This window comes from Heliangelus exortis, chromosome 19 (assembly GCF_036169615.1).
Source record: "Heliangelus exortis chromosome 19, bHelExo1.hap1, whole genome shotgun sequence".
In the NCBI taxonomy this organism is placed as follows: Eukaryota; Metazoa; Chordata; class Aves; order Apodiformes; family Trochilidae; genus Heliangelus; species Heliangelus exortis.
This window is the reverse complement of record NC_092440.1, coordinates 8,020,770-8,040,524: the sequence shown is the minus strand read 5'-3', so window position 1 is coordinate 8,040,524 and position 19,755 is coordinate 8,020,770. Positions and strand designations below refer to the sequence as shown.

Here is a 19,755-nt window from a genome sequence, read left to right as displayed (position 1 = left end):
GTCACCTATATTAGTAACACATCTGCAAAAAACAAAAATAAAATAACTAAAAATTACACAAATACACTAGGGAAAAAAAGATGATAAAAGAAGGTGGGAAAGTCAGGCTACAGTTAAGCAATAAAGGTGAGCTTATGGTAAGAACACAGTCCAGAAAAACATTCCAGTTAACCAGTTAGGATGCAGAGGCAAATCTACCTAATGCAAGGGCTCAGCTGTGTTAGACAAAAAAAAAACCAACAACAAAACCCAACATAAAACCCCCCAACCAAGCTATGTATAGGCTGAAAAATCATTGTCACTGCTTAGTGCTTGGCTACAGGCACATATACACAAGTCACAGTTGATTCATGAAGATTTATTGATCAAAAAAAAAAAAAAAAAAGAGGGTGGCTACATTCATGATAACACGTTCTTCACAGTGAAAAATCTGAGACTTAGGATAACTTCTGCAGTACAAATGTTGTCAGATGCAGAACTGTGACAAAATATTTACACGAATCTAATTTTGTTGGATATTATTCACAGAACATTCATTTGAGCAAGCATATGGTACCTTTAAAGGTGACATTTCTTTTTCCAAGAAATGCTGGCTTGAATATAATAGGAAATTAATGTTCACAGAATACCTCAGCTAGCAGCAGAGCATCATTTCTACACAGAGTCCTCAGTGTGGCTTTACAAAGAAATGCCTTGCCCTAAAGCAGATTGATCCTGGAAATGGAGCTAAATATGCCAAGGCTGTTCCTTCTGAGGCTGATTGTATTGTTGCCTGCCTGAAGACTACAGCCAACTCAGTTTCCTCTCGATAAACCAGGGAATCTCTTAAAAGCTGTTCTTCAACTTGCACAGTCTGTGTCCTTGTAGAAATCAGGAAAGAGAAAACTTGTGCACTCAGGTCTCAGCCAGTTAATTCAAGTGAAGCAGGGGTGTGCAAGAGAGTCAGGAGCAAGGGGACACGTCCCAGCCTGGCCAGACAACTGGAACTCCTGGCTGAGCCCAGCAGCACCCTGCTAGCAGGAGGAAAGGGTGGGAAGTTTTTTCTAGCAGAATGAAAGATGTCAGATCCTTTCTCAGATGCTCTGTGCCCTTTGATCCCAACTGCAGACTCTGTGCATACATGCTAACAGGAGAGTGGCTGGCTGGGATCCAAAATGAAAAGTTAAACCCAGTCATGTCTGTTCCGTGGTGCTGAGCCAGATAAATTCTCACCACGCTATCACCCTTCCAGTCTATGACACTGAGCATCTGCTTGCACTTCTATGAAGTTGTTTGCTGTGATACAAAAAAAGCATGACATTTAACTAGTTCTGAAATATATTTTAAAAGAGGATGGCAGAGGTCAGACTCAGGAGGGTGTCAAAGCAGAGTTGGCAGCAGCTATTCACAGTTTTTCACCATAGGAGAGCTACAGGGCATCCTATGGAATGAAGAGCAGAGATACTGACTCACAGCAATTGTGCTATGTTTATTTACACAAGATCACAGCAAGATCTTGTGGTACCAGAGGTACAAGTGGATTAGATACATCCAGGCCCAGAGTAGTAATGAAATCTAATGGTTGGGTTGGAGTATGTAGCCTCTGGCTTGGGAAGACCTTACCTTTTGAAATGAGAGGGAGAAACATGATGAGAGCATCATTCTATGTTTTTCCTGCCTTCTATTTCATTCTCCTAAACATCAGTTCTGGACTGTTACCAGTGATGAGGTGCTGAGCTATGAAGCCTTCTGACAGATGTATGGCAGTACAATAAGGAATTCATGAGCACTTTATGTCCCCTTTCTATTGCCTTTGGGCAGATAAAAGCAACTTTAGAAGAAGAAGAAAAAAATAACATCATCAGTTGCAAAAGAGCAAATCTACAGATGGCATAAATGAGTACAGAGCCCACAGCCTGACTGCAGCAGAGCAATGACATCTGCAGATCTGGGTGAGGTCCCAGGGTGTGGGGTATTCTTCTGTCCTTTCTATTAACAGGGAAATTTGGGACGCCCAGGCTGTTCTTTAGGTTGTGTTCTTCAGAACAACAGTACCACATCAATGATAAACCAGTTATGTTCTTACAGATTTGACTTGCTAGAACATAACCTTCAGTGCAGAACTCCTAAGCAAGAGAACACTTTCAACACCAGCTTCCTGGCTGTGGTTCAAGGAATGGTGAATGATGAAGATTTTTAAAATTTCTGTTAGAATGCTTGTGGAACCCTTTCTAGTTCTGCAGGACCACAGAAGAACAGAGCCTGTGTTGCTGTAATGCAAGCATTGCACAAGTGTAGCTTTGTAGTGGGCTGGCAAGACAAGGCTCCCCTCAGCTCTGACAGCCACAGTGCAGGTGTTGTCTGTGTTGCTGTCAGTCCAGCTTTGGATGTAAGTGCTCAGGGACCAAATCTCCAGTGAGCACATAGTGATGCATCTCCTCTGATGTGCACAGTTCATCTGCTTTAGAACAGCTTGGAATCTGCTGCAAAATGTGCTGTGCTTATCTGAAAATGGGCTGATTACCCTTCAGAACAGATTACGTGCAATTTAAATTTTAAAATGCATCTATACTTTGCTTTTCTGGCTTTCCTTTCTGTGACAACTTTGAATTTTAATACAGGCTGTCCAAATGTACAATGATAAAAAATGCAGCTGATGTCAGCAGTAAAATGCATAATAATTTATTAGCTTTTCAAGTGTAAATACAAATTGATTTGATGATGTGCCACATAATGAAAAATTATTTGCAGTCACAATTTGCATTCTTTTTGCTGTGTTATTTGTTTATATTGAACTTAGTACAAAGAGTTTGAGAACTGTGCAATACTTGTTGATGGCCAATGGAAAACTGTAACCCTATGAAAAATAATAAGTGCTTCTATTTGTTTTTGAAGAGTGCTCTTAATTCAGAAGTTCTGTTCTTCAAAATCAGGTTGCCATATATTGCTTCACTGGGCTGTTAATAAGTATTATTGGGCAAAAAAACATTGTTCTTATTTAGGGTAATCCATGAATTTTATACCTTTAGTTCTGCATCATTAGTGCTTTTGTAATAAAGGTCAAAGTATTTTGTGAAATCACTCTAAAATTCATTACAATGTACTAAAGGGGTCACTGTTTATCTCTTTTTCTAATGACATTGATGGCTGGAGCACTGTAAAAACACAGCTAAAGTCTTCACATGGCGTAAGTATTCCAGATCTTTATAGGGACATGTTTTTTTCAACAGTTATCAGAGTAAAATAGGGAGATTGTTAAGAGAGAACCTAAAAATAATTCAGTACATTTCTAGCAGACGGAAATATCAACGCACTTTGTGGCAAATTCACTGGGAATTATTAACTATATAATTTCAGTATTTACTCACTGAGTTCCTTTAGTTTGCTATGTAAGCAGACTCCATCTCTAGCAGAATTCACTAGAGATGTGAAGACCTGACCATTCTTTGATTTCTGTCCTGCTTAGGTAGTTCTAATTTGCAGTAATTTGCAGGTCCATCTTCTTTGGCATGACTTCACAACTGACTTAGATCAGCTGTAAGAAGCAGGGAGTCAAACCAGCAGCAGTCAAAAATGGAACATTTTTGCTAGAAATATTCTCAATTTACTGAATTCTGACAGCTGTTCTTCCCCCCAAAGTCCTTCAATAAATAAATAAAAAACCCCAACAAAGGTATTTGTGTCCTAACTGAGTAATAATATGCCAGACTCCCTCTGAACTCTGACTTCTGTTCAAGTTCTCCTTTCAGCCCAACCCACTGAGTCCCCAAACAGGCTGCAATGTGCTTTAGTATGGCTGTTAATGAACCATTTCAAATGAATGCTGGATACTGAAGGAATTACATGCTGTGTAATTGATCTAAAGAACAGATTAGGAGTGATGCTATTTCATTAAATCTTATTAGCTCTGGCTTAAGTACTTAAAATTGCAGCTGTCCTGTGTCAGAAAGATTACACCCCTTGTCACATGGCAAGTGAGGTTTTCATCTACCAAACCAGAGTTTCTAAAAAGGCTGATGAAAAAAAATGTTATCAAAGGATAGTGAAGACACTCCAAGCCCCAAATTATTAATTTGATTTAGATAGTTCAATGCTTTCAGAACATGTTTGACAACCTGTTTGTTTCCATAGTTTTGTCTGGGATCACTTCTATGGAACCAGGAGTTTCACTCATCCTTCTTGCTCTCCATTAGAGATGAGGATGGCTCAGGAAGCAGGGAGCCACTAAAGCTAGAGGACAGTTTTGGCTGAGGAACAAGTAGCTTTAATCAAGCCAAGAATAAATTCTGCTTGGAAAACAGCTTATTGCTCTGGAAAGAGAAAGGGCTTTTTTTCCCCACAGGGTTCAAACTAATTTTTAGGTTTACTAATTTTTAGGTTTTTAGGTTTACTAATTTACCTGGTGTACCTTCAACAGCAGTCCACAAGAATGGGTGTTTTTTCTCATATTCTGCTGTCCTAGGACCTAGTAGTTAACTCCATAATCTCCTGAATCAAGCAAAATAGCAATTAAAACTTAATTTTCTCTACAAGGCAAATTACACTTAATTAAATACTTTTCATATTATCTGGACAGCTGCACTGTGGGAAACAAAACTAAAATTTGAAACAAGATTAAGCAGGACTTCAGATTATACCTAGGAGTGAAATACTGACAAGAGACCCATAGACTTCTATTAAAACAGGTAATATCCAAGGCGTTTTTAATTATTATTCCTTTATGAGACAATATTTAAGACTCACATGCAGAGTCACCATGTTAATACCACAGCCAAAGCAGTGGTTGATACAGATAAAGACTGAAGTAAAAATAATCCAATGAATGTGTTTTTTATATATGAGAAATTGTTTCAGTTAATCTTAAAAATGATATAACATGATGATCATAGAACATATTTGAATTACTTATTTGAAGCTATTTGAATTCCATACCTTCTGTAACTCTCTGAGCTATTTATCTACCTGCTTTTCTTCTTATCCTGAAAGCCTTCTGCAACCTGCAGCCTCTGCACTCAGAGCTTGCCAGGAGTGACCACTCAGATGGGCAGTGTAGCCAAATGCAAATGCTCTGCTCCAGGCACTGAATATCTGCAGTAGCAAAATTTCAAGATTACCAACCCACATTCATTCTGGTGCTGTCACAGTGAAGGGGTCTGATGCTTACTTGAAATCTTTGCCAGCAAATGCAGAATCTGTCTGGTCTCAGCTTCAAAGCTCTGAAACTGCCAACGCAACACTTGAGAGTACATTCAAAATCTGGTATTCCTCCCTTTTTCATTTACCCAGGATTAGAAAGGGTCATTGCTAACCAAGGATCAAGTCTAGAGGGACAGGAGGTAAAAAAAAAAAAAAGCAAATGGGGGAGGGACCCCAAAAGAACATTGTAAATTTGTGTCTGTTCAGTATAATAACTGATACTCTCTGAGGCCTTTAGTAGTCACTCTGATACATAATTCCTTTCAGCTTCCAGCCATCTTTATATAAAATGGTTAGAACTTAGCTCACTAGAAAGACTACAAATGGTGTGAATGACCTGTGATACTCCCAGAAAAGCTCCCCTGGCAAAAATGTCTTTCTTTTGCCTTCTCACCTCCCTTGGCCAACTCCATCAGAGTAAACAAAAGGAGAATACAGCTTTCAAACAACTTAAAAATTGTATCTGGAGAGAAGATGAAAAGCCACAAGTAGAACTTCTGTACAAAGCATTCAACACCTGCTCCATAGATGGTAACTATCCTTTAAAATTCTCAAATAGTTTTGCATAAGGAGGTGAAACACAGGGCAACCATTCCCAGTGTACATTTAGTATGAAGCCTCCTGTCTGTTTAAGACCTGCAGGAAGGTTTAAATATGGAGCTTGTCCATAATTTTTTACTGTATTGCTTGATTTATTGAAAATGTTACCTCTCTTTGCAGGTCTTATTACACTGTTCAAGAGGTTGTGTTCAGCTAACCATAAACAGAGAATTTTAAGCATTTTTCTATTTAGCATTTCACCCAGAATTATTCTTTTGTATATATTCATGCATAACCTGATCCACATGACATAAATAAAGATTAGCAATTAGCCACAAATAAACTGCAGGAGCATTGGCTTTGCATTACAGTGTGCACACTCCATTTCAAAAATAAAATTGGGAGAAAAATATACTGATGTGCTCTGTAAATACTAACCAAGAGTTGACAAGAACTGATGAATTTTGGATGGCAAAAGTAAATATTTTATTACATATCATGCCCTTTAAAAATAAACTTGGCTTTCAATCTGTTTTGTTCAGCATGCCTTGATACAGGGAATGGCAAAAGCTCTTCAAGAAACAGATCACAATGTTTCACAGTACCACAGTGTCTGCTATTACCTGTTTTCCTGGCTCAGTCAAACAAAACAAAACTTCTTAAAAATTACTATAAAATATTAAACAGTGAACAGATCCTACTTTGACAGCGTTGCCATTGCTCTGGCAGCCTGTGCACAGATTCTGCTTGAACCACTGGATCCCTTACCAAAGTCAGGTTCACAAAGATGCTGTCAGTGGGTCAACTGCAGGAAAATATTTATATTTCAGAGGAACTATTTATAACGTATGCTACCTATTCCTTGCTTTAATTTACCTTCCTATCACTTGGTGTTTGTTTGTTTTTCAAATACTGAAAAGTCTTTGTTGGTTTGTTCAGGAAATTTGTCTGGACAGTGCTCACAACGCGGATTTGCTGACATTTGACATTTTCACAGGATGGGGAACAAAATGGCAGCTGATGGATTCCACAGATGGCACTCAAGTCAACTTGTTTTCAGAAGAAATGAGTATCCAGCTTCCAGGCAGTTCCTGGAACAAGACAACTGCACTTGCATGCACAGCACTGCAGGATGGGAACCTCTGGACTCAGGGCTTCTGGGGCCAACTGAGGCCTCAAGACATTTATTCATCTGCTAGGACATGTACTGCCTCAAAAGAGTTCAATAGGCAAGTGCTGTGCTCTGATGCCTTTACAGCCAAGAAATGTAAAATGTGGCAATATAATGGAGCATGTGGCTATTTTAACTATTCAACATTTACCTGTGTCTAACTAGAAGAGGTCTCTAAAATGCTGCTTTTTAGCAGCTTGTAGGTTGAGAACCACCTGTAAACATTTGCGGAACAGTCTCCCTCTAGAAACAGAGACTCCTAAACAATCAACCTCGAAATTTATCATATATTATATTTCCAGTGTTATTTACAGATCATCTTGTTTAGTACAACGAACCAGACATGCTGAAAATGTAAGATTTTTCCAGTCCTCTTTTATACCAAGTACAATAAAAAAGGCACATAATTATTCACCATAGGAGTTGTGCACCGGTCAATAACTTAAAGCTAAAAAGCCACCCATCCAAGAACTCTCTTTATGAGGCAGTATTGGGATCTCTCCTTTGAACTCATCATAGAACCATCTGTCTCTTCATTCCCTTAGAACTTCAGGAGCCCACTTTTCTGTTGTGTTCTGCTCTTCACAAGATTTTCAAATCAACAGAAAACTCCTGTTCAAGTTCCCAGGTCATCTACAGGAGCAAGGACGAGTCAAATAGGGCATGCATGTGTCTGCTTTTCTTTTTCTCCTTTTTACCCCTGAATGCCCAACTAGGGGGGACTCTTGAGAGCCAAGTTCTCTTCCAAACTAATTTCAGACAAATGCCTTGCAAGATATGGCACACTGAGCAATGGACAAGAGCAGGAGAGGCAGCTTCCCAGCCCCTGCAGTCAGTGCCGACCATGTTTTATCCAGTTTCTAATCATCCATTTCTGCCCCGAGCACCTTTGGACGACCAATCTGAGCCCAAAATTTGCATCCTTTGACATCTCCACTTCTAGACAGCGACCAGTGTCTCTGCTGATGATTGGACCATTCTGAGGAATAAAAAAAAAAAAAAAAAAAGATTAGAAGGTTGAATAGAAAAGATGGGAAGACAACATGAAAAATAGTGTCAGAACTGTAAATTCCTTGAAAGCACTATAAAATGCCTCAAAAGTTTTGTATCTATCATGATAAAGTCCTGGAAAGTGCTAGAAGTTCCTTGGAGAAAATAGGTAATCCATACAAAGTACCAAAACAATTCCTAGATAATCCTCCATTTAGAAATTGCTAGAAAATTCTCTGGAAATCACTCGAAAATCCCTACAAAGCACTAGAGAATTCCTACAGACCTCAAGATATAGGAAATCCCAGAAACTGTAAGAAAGCTGTTGAAAATCCTAAAAAATGAAAGCTGTATATCTAAAAAACCCTAGAAAGATGCTAGAAAAAATCCTAAATAATCCTAAGTAAAACTAGAAACAGAACTTCCTAGACACTAAAAAAATAATAAGCAAAGAAAATTATTGGATAGCACATGACCTATGGAAAACACAGCTGAATAGTTCTAGAAGGCATAAGGGGAGATTCCTAGGATAGTCCTCTCCAAACCTGTTTTTTCATTAAACAACCTCTAGAACAGCTTTTTTTTTTTTTTCCAATTGCTCTCCACAAGGCTCCTTGGGCACTTCCATACCTGTGTGAAATCCCAGAACCTCTGTGCTGGCCTCAGGACATCTTCACACTTCTTCAGAGTCGGTGTCCTGCCCTTCCCATCATCAACGAGGCATTTGGAGTCAGGCAGGAAGGCAGTGGAGCCCAGTGGCCCCAGCTGCAGGACACCTTCGGAACTGTAGCGGACGAGCTGGGGAAAAAAAAAAAAAGGAATTTTTTAAGCAAAGCCTCAGGGAGCCCAGCAGACCTGCAGCTGCCTTCCCCACAAGCTGCTGCCCCAGCTCTGTGTTCTGCCACGTGTTGGGACCTTCCTGGTGTGGCACTCCAGGGCAAAGCTTGGGAGACTTTGTTTTACTGCACAGGGTCTCTCGTGGGACACAACATTCCCTCTTCTCTCACACCTCTGCTTCCCACAAGTCCCTTCCTGCTCTTCCACTGCAAAAGGGCAGTGAAAAAAGTGGAGTAATCACTATGGAAATCATAGGCAGTCAGCTATGAACAAGGACAGGTGATTGAACAAGGACAGGATGTCAGTTCTGTTGTTCTGAAGAGCTCTGTTAGAGGCTATTGATAGCAACAAATCTAATTAGCTTTTGTAAATGAATGTTACTGAAAAAAATCCAACCATGCAACCGGTATCCAAAAATATGAGAGAGAAAAAAAAAATCATTAGGGAAATAACAGCAAATTTGCTAACATATGCTTCAGGCCTAGATAATAATGACAGACTGATGTTTCAGTTTTGTGTGAGGCTTTACAGATCTGCCATTTAGTGATGTGGAGAATGCTGAATTAGAGTCTTCAGGTGAGGGCCATTTATTATTTTAGAGGGTTCTTTTAGTGATAAACTGAGGCAAAATCATTCACATTAATTTTTACAGGAGTGTAGGAATTTTTAGTCTTTCTTCAGCTTTAAGTAGTGATTTCACTTGTCTCAAGTCATTCACATAAAAGGCCCCCAAGAAAAAAAAAGAATCCATATCTAGAAAGTGTGGTAAAAAAATTGGTGTCTTGTAATCTCAGTGTGCCAGAATATATCACATTAATACTGGCCACAGAAGAACTGGTGGGTGACAGCAGGCCTGAACAACACAATATTGATGAAGGAAAGTTGATTTCAAACCTTTTATTCTGCCTCTTCCACATCTGATTCTTCTCTACTACTGTTTGTTTCAATCTGAATTCTAATAAAGCCTCAAAGCCTTAAGGGTGGTTTTAAGATGCTCACTTAGAGGGCAAAGGGGCTCTGTCAGCTCTGTGTCACATTGCACTGAGATAACCATGATAGTGATGGAGACCTCATTTATGAGTTGCAGAAATTAGAAAGTAATCCACGTAATTACTGCTGCTTTTTAGATAGTTGAGGGAGAGCCTATTGAGGCAGAAATCAAAGCACATTAAAATGAAAATGCATGATGTTAATTTGGCAGCAGGGCAGGATGTCAGATCAGATGGATCTACTTCTTCTTGGGTTTAAATCCAGTCATTACAGCATGAGAATATTTTGCCCTTTTTATTTCAGAAGCCATCAAGAGTAGCACCTGGGTGCCACGAGACTGCAAAATGGAGTCAGCTACATGGCTGATACTCTGCAAGGCTGCAGGGTGAAAAGCTGAGCAACCAAAGAAATGCAATTATCACTCAGGAAATTCACCTCCTGTCTGGTCTGACTGCTATTATATGGCTGAAATTACTTAACAGGAAAGGGAAGGGAGGTCAGAAGAGCCTGCTGTTTATTGGATGCCACTGACAAGTGCATGAGATACCATTAAGGGTCAATCAAAGAACCTCAAATCAGAGCCTGGCTTTCTGCCTCCAGCCTTATTAACCTCAGCAGTCATGCTGTGAATAATCTTGCTGGTGGTAAACAGAGCATGTTCTGCTCTCTCCCAGACCAGATCCCCTTTGACAAACTATGTCTTCATTTTCCTACCTGCCACTTCAGAGCAGGCATGTGAAGCACAGAGCTAGAACAGCCTCTGCATCAGGGAAAGCAGAGGGATAACCCCATGAGGGTGCTCTGTGGTGTGAACAGTGGCACTGTCAAGTTAATGTCTGTACACACTAAACTGAGACACTATTTTTGTCTTTCACTCTAAGGATATGGGGGACATATGTAAAAAGCTCAAGGAATCAGTGTTTCAAAATATGATGGGACTGCCAGCTCAGACAAATTAACTTCCTTATTTTTTTCCCTCATAAAGGAGGGAAAAAAAACATCTACAAATTGTTTTTCATAGTGAAACCTGTCCATGTATTTCATCCTTCTCATACCTACTGGATACTCAGCAGAGTTCAAAGGACCTGCAAGCATGACTCAAACTCACACTGACTGGGGAATGTGTTCATCTTGCTGTCTTTATTATATCTCTCCAGGTCTGAGATTCTAAACACAAAGAATATTTTAGACCATTTTAATTGATCCCACACTACAGAGCAGGCTGCCCATGGTGCTGGTTTTGATTATTGAGCTAAGGCAGAGCCATCCAGGCTGCTATGTGATGTTTTGGTACCTGGAGAGATACAATCAAACCCACTGTTTATAATGGGCTACCTGCTCTGTACTATGGATCAGTTTTCCCTGTGGCTTAGGATAAGCAGCATTTTCTGTACCAGTACAAAAATGGTCTAAAATCTTTAGAATCTCAGTAGCCAGAACTGCACAGTAGTCATGTACTTGGGAAAGACAGTGCTACCCTGTGTATTATTTCTGCTTAAACCTGAGGTTATAGCAGAGCTTGTGTATTTTCCACTTCAAGTATGAAAGTGGCAGCTGTGGGACAGCTCAACAGGCAGGGCTGGTTTGGTTCTGTGAATTATTGTCTATACAATAACCAGAAAAATGGATTATCACATGCTTAATTTTTCTGACTCTACTTTCTGCCAAGAGTTCCAACAATCATAAAATCTTGGGCTTATCCTAAAATAAAATAAAATTCTAAAAAAACCACCTACAAGCAATTATATCAGTTCAGAACATAATACATAGTAAAGCTTTAGTGCCTGTTTCTGGGAAATCAGACCAGAAATTAAGGTTAATGAAACTACAATATGATTAATAACATCTCCTTCCAAAAGCTTCACATCATAACTTCCTAGAGACAATACCCACTGTGAAAATAAAATTAGCATTAAAATAAGTAGACTAGAAAGCAGGAAGTGAGATACAGAGTCAATGAAATTGAGAAAATGACAACTGCTTTGTTTGAATTTGATCTGAAGTGCCACTCCCATACTGAAACAGAAATAACCTCTGAATTTGCATTAGGACTATGGGCATGATGCATCACACCAAATTCATCCCCAGTGCCAGCCAGCCAGAAGCAAAGGAGTCCCTTCTATTTATTAAGGAGTATCAAATCCCATCAAATAAAGAAAGAAAAGAAAAAAAAGTCTGTGCAAGCCTTGATAGGCTGAGTCCTGGGTATCCACACACTCCCATTGCAGTCTGTATGTACATTTTTTTTATGCATCACCTGAGGATGGACACCTTTGCTCAATTTTCCCTTTATCTAAGAAGAGCTGAAGGATCCATATAAATGACACTGAAGCTAAGTGGTCCAGTAAATACTCCAAAGATCTAATCCTGATGTTATCTGCTGAACCTATGATAACATGATAGCTTTCCCTTCAGCATTCAGAAGTCTGAGCAGAATGGAAAAGAAGACACAGATTGTTTATCACAGCCACCATATCTGCTTCAAAAATAGTGAGTGGTGCTGCCTGTGGAAGGGGATGATTCAGGAGCATCAATGTGAGAAGTAAATTCCAGCTTTTAACTGAAGGATTTGACTTCAGAAAAATCCACTTGTGCTGATTTCCAGTCAAGTGGAAAAAAGAAGTATAAATAACAACAGATAACTGTAGGAAGGAGTAACCAGGATGGCCCTGACAGTTTTCCACACTGCATTTAACCCCTCTCTCTCTCACTCTTGCACTCAAGCAAAAGGAAATTTGAAATGATCCTTGAGAATAAGGTAATCTAAGCTGACATGGAAACTGAAACAGAGAACTCTGCAGGAATCCAAACCACCTTAATTCTCTGGAATATTACCAACACAAGACAAACACAAGTTACCAAACTTGCAGTTTTGTGACAGAATTTTACCCACTGCTTCTTGCAGGCTGAGAAGCTCCTTTTTCATCCACCCTGTGATGAGCAATCAGAGCTGCTACCCAGCCTCCAAGTCGGGCAAGCCACAGCTCTACCAAGCAAAATGTTCAATATCTGCCCTCAAGTGACAGTTTAAGTAAAGCCTTTCATCTCTTATTCCATCTGTTTGCCGAGCTGTGAGCTCCAGGAACCCAAACCTTGAGATCTCCCTTCTTTCTGCTTCATCTGAGTGCTGAGGGAGTTCTCCCTTCCACAGCTGCAGTGCCTCTGCCTTCTCAGCTGTGAAAAGGAAGAGAGGAGGGCAGAGAAGGAAACTGTTCACCAGGGCTTTGCTGTCCCTGGATGCCATTTTATTAACTTCTCTTTCACATATATATACATACATACGTATAAAGTCAGCTCCACATCACAGCATTCAAGAGAGACTCTGAGGCAGTATTTCCACCATGGCTACAGAACTGCTTTTAGATGGTTCAAACCCAGCATCTCCTGTAAGCATTCTAAGAAGCTTCCAAAACAACACAAGGCACTTTTGAGGGATGCACCCTCCCATATATACAACTAACCCAGATCTGAATTCAGCAGGGGTATTTTGTGACCTATGCTGGAGATGAAAAATGGCAGCACCTGAAAGCTATACATAACAGACAACTGTGCTCACCCAGGCTGATTAAAATACAGACTTTAAAAATATTTAATATATTAAAATACTTGCTGTCAACACCTTTCATGCTATGTGCTTGAATATCCTTGATGAGGGTTTGTGCAGCTGTGCTTCTCATACAGAATTAATTTTGTAAATTGTGGTGAGATGATAGAAGTTTTCCAGCTGTGTAATCATTAATTAACTTGGCTGCATTTGAGTGGCTCCAGCCCATGCTTGTCTGTGAAATACTCAACTTAGATAAAACATCACCTCTGCTTTCTGCTTGGTGCTTCTTACACAATAAAAACTTATTTTCTCTCTTTTTTCTTTTTTTTTTTCTTTTAAGGAAAAAAAAAAGGAAATGGAAGGTTCTGCAGGGTGATTTAGTAGATTAGTTTTTTGCCTTTCCCATACTTCCATAATTCTCACACATAGGGAATGATTTGGATTTTAATACTTCATGAAGAGTCACTACCCAACTTTAATTTCTTGGGTGGTAAACACGTGTGTATTATTACATGAAGCTGAGAAGAGGAAGTGTCTAGTCTAGGGCCTACAGTTCAAAAGGCATCATATACTAGGCAACGTATTTCATCTTACTAAAAGGAAAATGACCTGTTCCTTAATGGAAAAAACATTGTTCAGAGCTGGAGCTGAGCTACTTTGCCTCCAGATTTAGAAGAGTTAGTCAGGAGAAGCTGGGCACATCATACTTACTTTCAAATAAATTCACAGAAACTTATGCCTTTACTTATTTTCTTCTGGAAGTCAAAGCATATGCTATCAAACAGGAGTCATGCATGTAAACAAGTTAAAGGCTTAAATTGCAAAATAAATTACAGTCAGAAACATTTTTTTTTTATTCTCAACGTTTGCATGATGATAGGAGATTAGATATTGTAAAGGGACTTTCTGGAAGGACTTTAATTTGCAATTTTCTGGGCAGAAATAGAATGGAGCAAGAGACTGAACTCTCGCTGCGTACCTTGACATCTCTAACTAGAGTCTTCTTGGGAAGCTCATTTACATCTAATTAAGCAACACTATTTTGATACCTTACTCAAATGCTGTTCCTTCTGCCTCTACTAGGAAAATGTCAGTCAAATGTTCCATAATGATCCTGCCAAAGGTGGACATCTTATCAGTAGGAATTACTGTCTATTTCACTGAATTCCTGTCTGTCTCACTCCATCAGCTCACAATTAAGCACAACAGGCAATATTTATATTTTGCAACTCTTGTTATGCTTCCCTGTTAATGTACAAGCCAGGACTCCAGATCAATATATGTATGACTGAACAAAAGATAATTGTTAAGTCCATGATAAGGTCAGAGTTTATTTATGCATGAGAATGTTCATTAATGTAGTCTTGATTCAGATGGTACTTCAAAAGAAACTAGAATTACATTTTGGGAGAAGCTAAAGCCCTGGATTTAAATAATATCTCACTTGTATTTAAAAAACAAGTAGCATCAATGTGAGCATGGAAAGAAGAGATGTCATTTCAAAATCTTCAGACTTCTATAAGAAAATAATAATGCACACAGGGACTGACAAAAAAGAAATATTCTATTTTAGAAAAGTATTAAGTTTAGATATATTCTTAATTCCCTTTGAAGTCAACGTTAAATATGTAGTTAACTTCTTGCCTGCTTGGGAAATCTCATCAGCAGCCTCTTGGAGCTCTGAACAGTCAGTTTAAAGAGATGCTATTCCTAGAATAATTCGTGTCATAACGAGAAGAACTCATTCATTACTCTTTGGTGAATCTGTCTGTTATGAAAACAAATTATCAGGGTTCTTCTTCCGTTTTCCTAACTGGCATTTTCAACCTACAGATTCCTGTGCTGAGCAACCTTGAAAAGGGCACCCGAGAAGACTGGAGTAAAGGCAGAGATTTTCCTCTGCAACTCCAAAACACCACATTTCTTACTTCTTTCATCTGAAAATTCTTTATGTTGAAATTCTCCCTATTGATGGGATTTTGAGCAGTTACCTGAGAGGACATTCCATGGCATGGGTAAAGGATTGCTTTGTCATCCTCTTCAGCTCCCTGGTCTAAGCAGTAGCCGCTTGCTTTGCTGTTACGCACCTGTAGCCAGGTCAGAAAGGAAGCACTTGGATTAGAGAGAAATGTTTAAATGCAAGTCCAATCCAGCTAAATCTTAGCTGCACTACAGTTAGTGGAACAACTAACATGTAAAACTGTTCTTCTCTGAGGAACACATGCTTATTCTCCAGGTATGACAGGATGGCAATGTGAATTTGCTCCAGGAAAAGCCATTTGGACAACCTGCTGTCTTTACAGACCTTGGGGCAGAGTTATACTTGCTCAAGAATCACAAGCCCATAAAATTCACTCTTAAGAAACTCAGGCCAAATTTTGCACCAAATTAGCCTTGTGTAAATATAAATGTTGACCTGATTCGTTGAGAATGTGACTTCCCCAAACACCACAGGAACTGCCCAGGAATGGTGTTGGATGTGGCACCTTTTTATTTGCTCCTATTGCTTGTATAAAAACAAAAAAACGTGAAAAATTTGGTTGTTAGATGGACATTTGCAAACAGTCAACAGTTCAGTTTTGGTTTAGACTGTGAAATATTTGTCTGTCCACCTCCCAAGGTCGAGAAATAATTTCTACATTACATGTTGGAAAAATTGGAAAATAATCCTTCAGATTATAGAGTATGGGCATAACAGGGAATCTAATTGGACAAAGGGCTCACCAACAGTTACATTTCAGAAGGTTATTTTATGACTTAGGTACTATAAAGGCTAAAGAAGATGAAGACAGCTTTACGACATGGCTTTAAAAAACTGTGAATTGAGTCGGTAGGAAATGTATTTTTACTGCTGTTTCAATCTGTTCACATCTACTTAATACATTTATTTTCCTTTAAATTCACTAAAATCCAGGCATCTTTTCCTCCAGGAAAATAACCAGAAAAGAAAGCATTTAATAACAAGCTTGATGTCATTTAGAATGAAATCACTATTTTTTTCATTAGGGTCATTGTAAGACTGGAAGGGAACTATGCCAGTTTATTATAGCTAAATAGCTTGTGTGGCTCCATTTTATTATAAATTTTAATGAATTAGATACTTGCATCACTAAACTTGCTGTCTGACTCAAGAACCTTCTATGCGACCACTCAACAGAAAAAAAAAAAAAACTTTTTTAGAGCCCAGCTTGCTAACCATCTGGTATAGCTGATACAACATTGGCAGTGCTGCCAATGTTCTCTGCAGTTAACAGCCTCCTCAGAGCTGACAGTTACTAATAGCTCCTGGTGAATTTACTAAATGTCTTTCCTCACTTACTGCCAGGGATAGTTATATTAGGATGCAAAGTGATATTATGCAATAAAACTTGACTTTGTATCAATATTTGAAGTGCCTGGCTTATTTTTATATGAAGTCAATCAAATGGAACAGAAAGGAAGGATGCCCACTTGTGTGTCTTGTGTGAAAATACACTGCCTTTGGATTTAGTTCTAGTTCAAGCAGACAATTAAAACAGAATCTTAAAAAATCATGCAGCAGGAGAGCTCAAAGAACTTCACCCCAGGTGACAGTCACAAGTGACAGCAGTCTTTATACTACAGGCACATGTAGAGGTTCACAGAGCTACAGAGGGCATGTCTGACTTTAAAGATTGGGATTGAGCATACATTGGAGTTTTGATTGGTTCACAAAAGAGAAAGAAATGATACAGACAGCTGAGGTGAACCAAAACATCTACACATTTCTAACACACTGGGATCAAGCATTCTATTAGAGGTAAGTAACCTATCCACTCAGCTGTCTCTGAGTAGGTGTTCCAAGGTCTAACTCAATACCAGGACACAAATGAAAATTCAGGATCTGAGAACAAAGCAGCAAAATTGGTTTTCCTCTAATGACTTTTTCATGGTGAGATAAAGGTTTGCCAAATGGTAGCCTCACCTTATAAACTGAACAAGGACATGCTGCTTCTTAGCCTGAACAAGGAGGATTGTGGAAGTGAAAAAAACAAGTGAATGTAATCCTTCATACAGTTTGGCAAAACCCAAAGAAGGGGTGGTTCTTTACTTAAAAACAATTCATTGAACTCAATTGTTCTCAGTAACTGTAATTAATTTAGATCTCCTGACTGCTGATGTTTTCTTTGTGATGTCTGTGGCATCCTGTTTGGGAATATGGTTACCTGGAGCTGCTCTATTCAAATGTCAGCCAAGGAGGTTGTGTGTTGTCAGTGGGAATGATTTCATCTGCTACATTGCACTGGGTGCTGCTCAACCCCTCACTTCTGAGTGTTGATTAAAAGAAGGGGAGGGCTTTGCTGTTGCTACTACTGTGCTGAACTGAAATTGCTCTGTACATATTGATACCCCCCACTAAGGTGAAAGGACTGCTCTGCTGCAGCCCTGATGCATTTTCAAAGACATACTCTACCTCTCCATAAGTGACTGTATTGTTATAAACCCTCATTTCAGGGTAGACGTTCTCCAAGTACCACTTAAAACTCCGGCACTGCAGTCGCTGTCGTAGAGCTATTCTTTCTGAGACATCTCCAAAGTCAACTCCAGGGTTCTACAGGAAGCAGAAAAAGAATGAAGAAATCTCACTGCATTGACTTTACTGTTGTTATCTTTACTGAAACCAAATTGGAGTTCATTTTGTATACCAAGCTGTAGTTCCCTCTCTCTTTTGTGAGTAACAGCTCATCAAACAGCTGCTGTTGAGAGTAGACAATAAATATTAATGAAAGCCAGCAGAAAAGAAGGATAACAAACATGAAAAAAACCAATTGTAAATCAAAACAGTAAGAATACAATAAGTACGTTGTTACTTACAGCAATTCTAAATGTTTGCAATCAAACCTGAACTCCATTGCTTTCAGATTCAGTAGGAATTTAGACTGTAATTCTGGTTTAAGATATGGCAGCTTGATCATGGTTTACGCTAGTAACAGCCTTGGGTACTCACTAATGTAAATGAGATCAGAATAGACCTGTTAAAACTTCAAAGCAGAGCTGCTAAAAAAGTCATTAAGCTCCATTTTATTTGCATATACCAGCCTAATTTTTTTACTGGAAATGAAGCTCATTTGCAGACTTGAGCATTTACACCCAAAACCTCTTATTCGTCTTTTTCAGAGTTTAATTCATGTTTGAATATAAAGCTCATGAAAAACACATTCTGGAAGAGTCAAATCAAAATTATCAAACTCAGCCATTTAAAAATTGCCAGGTCCTGAGAGTCTGTTGATTTAAACCACAATATAACATCACAGTTCAACATTGACAGTAAGAGACCTCATCTAAAAGTCTTTTCTGAGAGTGTATGAATCAAATGAAACTGAAACTGGGGTTTCTGCATGGATGTCTTAAGTGCCTTGTTTGTTTCCTCCAGAAAGATTTCTGTACATTTCTTAATTCTGTCTAATACAGGGTTACAAGACAGCAGCAAAACTTAGCTGAGGGTTTATTTGAATCCCCAACAGATGCCTTGTTTTCAGAAGAGAATACAAAAGTTACACTGAACAGGTTTTTCTATTTCCCACATAAACATTTTGCTGTGCTCACTGCTGCTGCCTGATGCATACTTTGTCATGAGCTCTCTATGCAGCATCCACTCAAATGGATGTTAATTCAGGTACTTCAGGCTGCATGGAAGAAGAGCAGTTCTTGGAGGCACTCAGAACAATAAATCATTCAATATAAGATTCCTTTATCACCAAAACTGTCAGGGAATAGATGACAAGCAGGGGCAGACCAAATAATTGTTTAGTTAAAGTAAAGCTCTCCTGCTGAATTAAGGTTCTAGGAATATGGTCTGCAGTTGAGTCCAAAGATCATCTGCCAATCACCATAAGTGTTATGCACAGATACTTCAATAACTTGGCAGGAAGCGGGTTGTTGACAAAGGTTATGAAAGGGTTAATTTGGATGGGTTTTGGTTTGGAAGACAACACAGACTCTACTTGCCTTCTTTCTACAGTGCCCTTTTTCCAGGGCCATTTCTACAGAAGACAAGGGCAGCAAATTGAGCAGCTATGAAAATTCCATGCTCTGGATTAGCTGCAGTCTTCATGTGCAGGTTCCAGTGAGATGGTACAAGAATGAGGTGTCCACAGAATTTAGCATGTGGACATATAATTTTAACCAGGCAATAAGGTTTCTGGTTCTCCTGCAGAAGGTTTGGCTTCTAACAGTACAGAATCTTTTAGTCATCCCAATTGAATTCTACACTGGACTAGCTCTCTTAACACTGGCTTCCCTTTTCTGAGAGCTAATGGGGTTATTTTTATGATGCACATTTTATCAATCAATTTTTTCGATGGAAAGAAAATTTTAATGTTCAGTACTTCTGCTGATTTTATGTCTCTTATTGTAGATGTGCCTTTTTTTTAAGCACTGCTGTATAGCTCAGTGCAGAAAACTACATCAATAAGTAATCTCAGAGAGATTAAAGGAAATCATGTTTTGGTGTAAATGCTTATTTAAATGTCTTGTCTTTTCTCAG

At 39.0% G+C, this 19,755-nt stretch overlaps 1 protein-coding gene across 1 annotated transcript in view; it reads right to left on the bottom strand.

The window, feature by feature from the left end:
• Positions 1–342: 342 nt before the first annotated feature.
• Positions 343–19,755, bottom strand: part of GALNT9 (polypeptide N-acetylgalactosaminyltransferase 9) — a 129,013-nt gene continuing 109,600 nt past the window's right edge. The window contains exons 8-11 of the mRNA XM_071762991.1: positions 17,683–17,820; positions 15,242–15,337; positions 8,507–8,674; positions 343–7,865 (exon numbers count right to left, since the gene is read on the bottom strand). Coding sequence (XP_071619092.1) covers positions 7,719–7,865; positions 8,507–8,674; positions 15,242–15,337; positions 17,683–17,820 — 549 coding nt within the window. The 3' untranslated portion in view covers positions 343–7,718. The remainder of the gene's footprint in view (positions 7,866–8,506; positions 8,675–15,241; positions 15,338–17,682; positions 17,821–19,755) is intronic.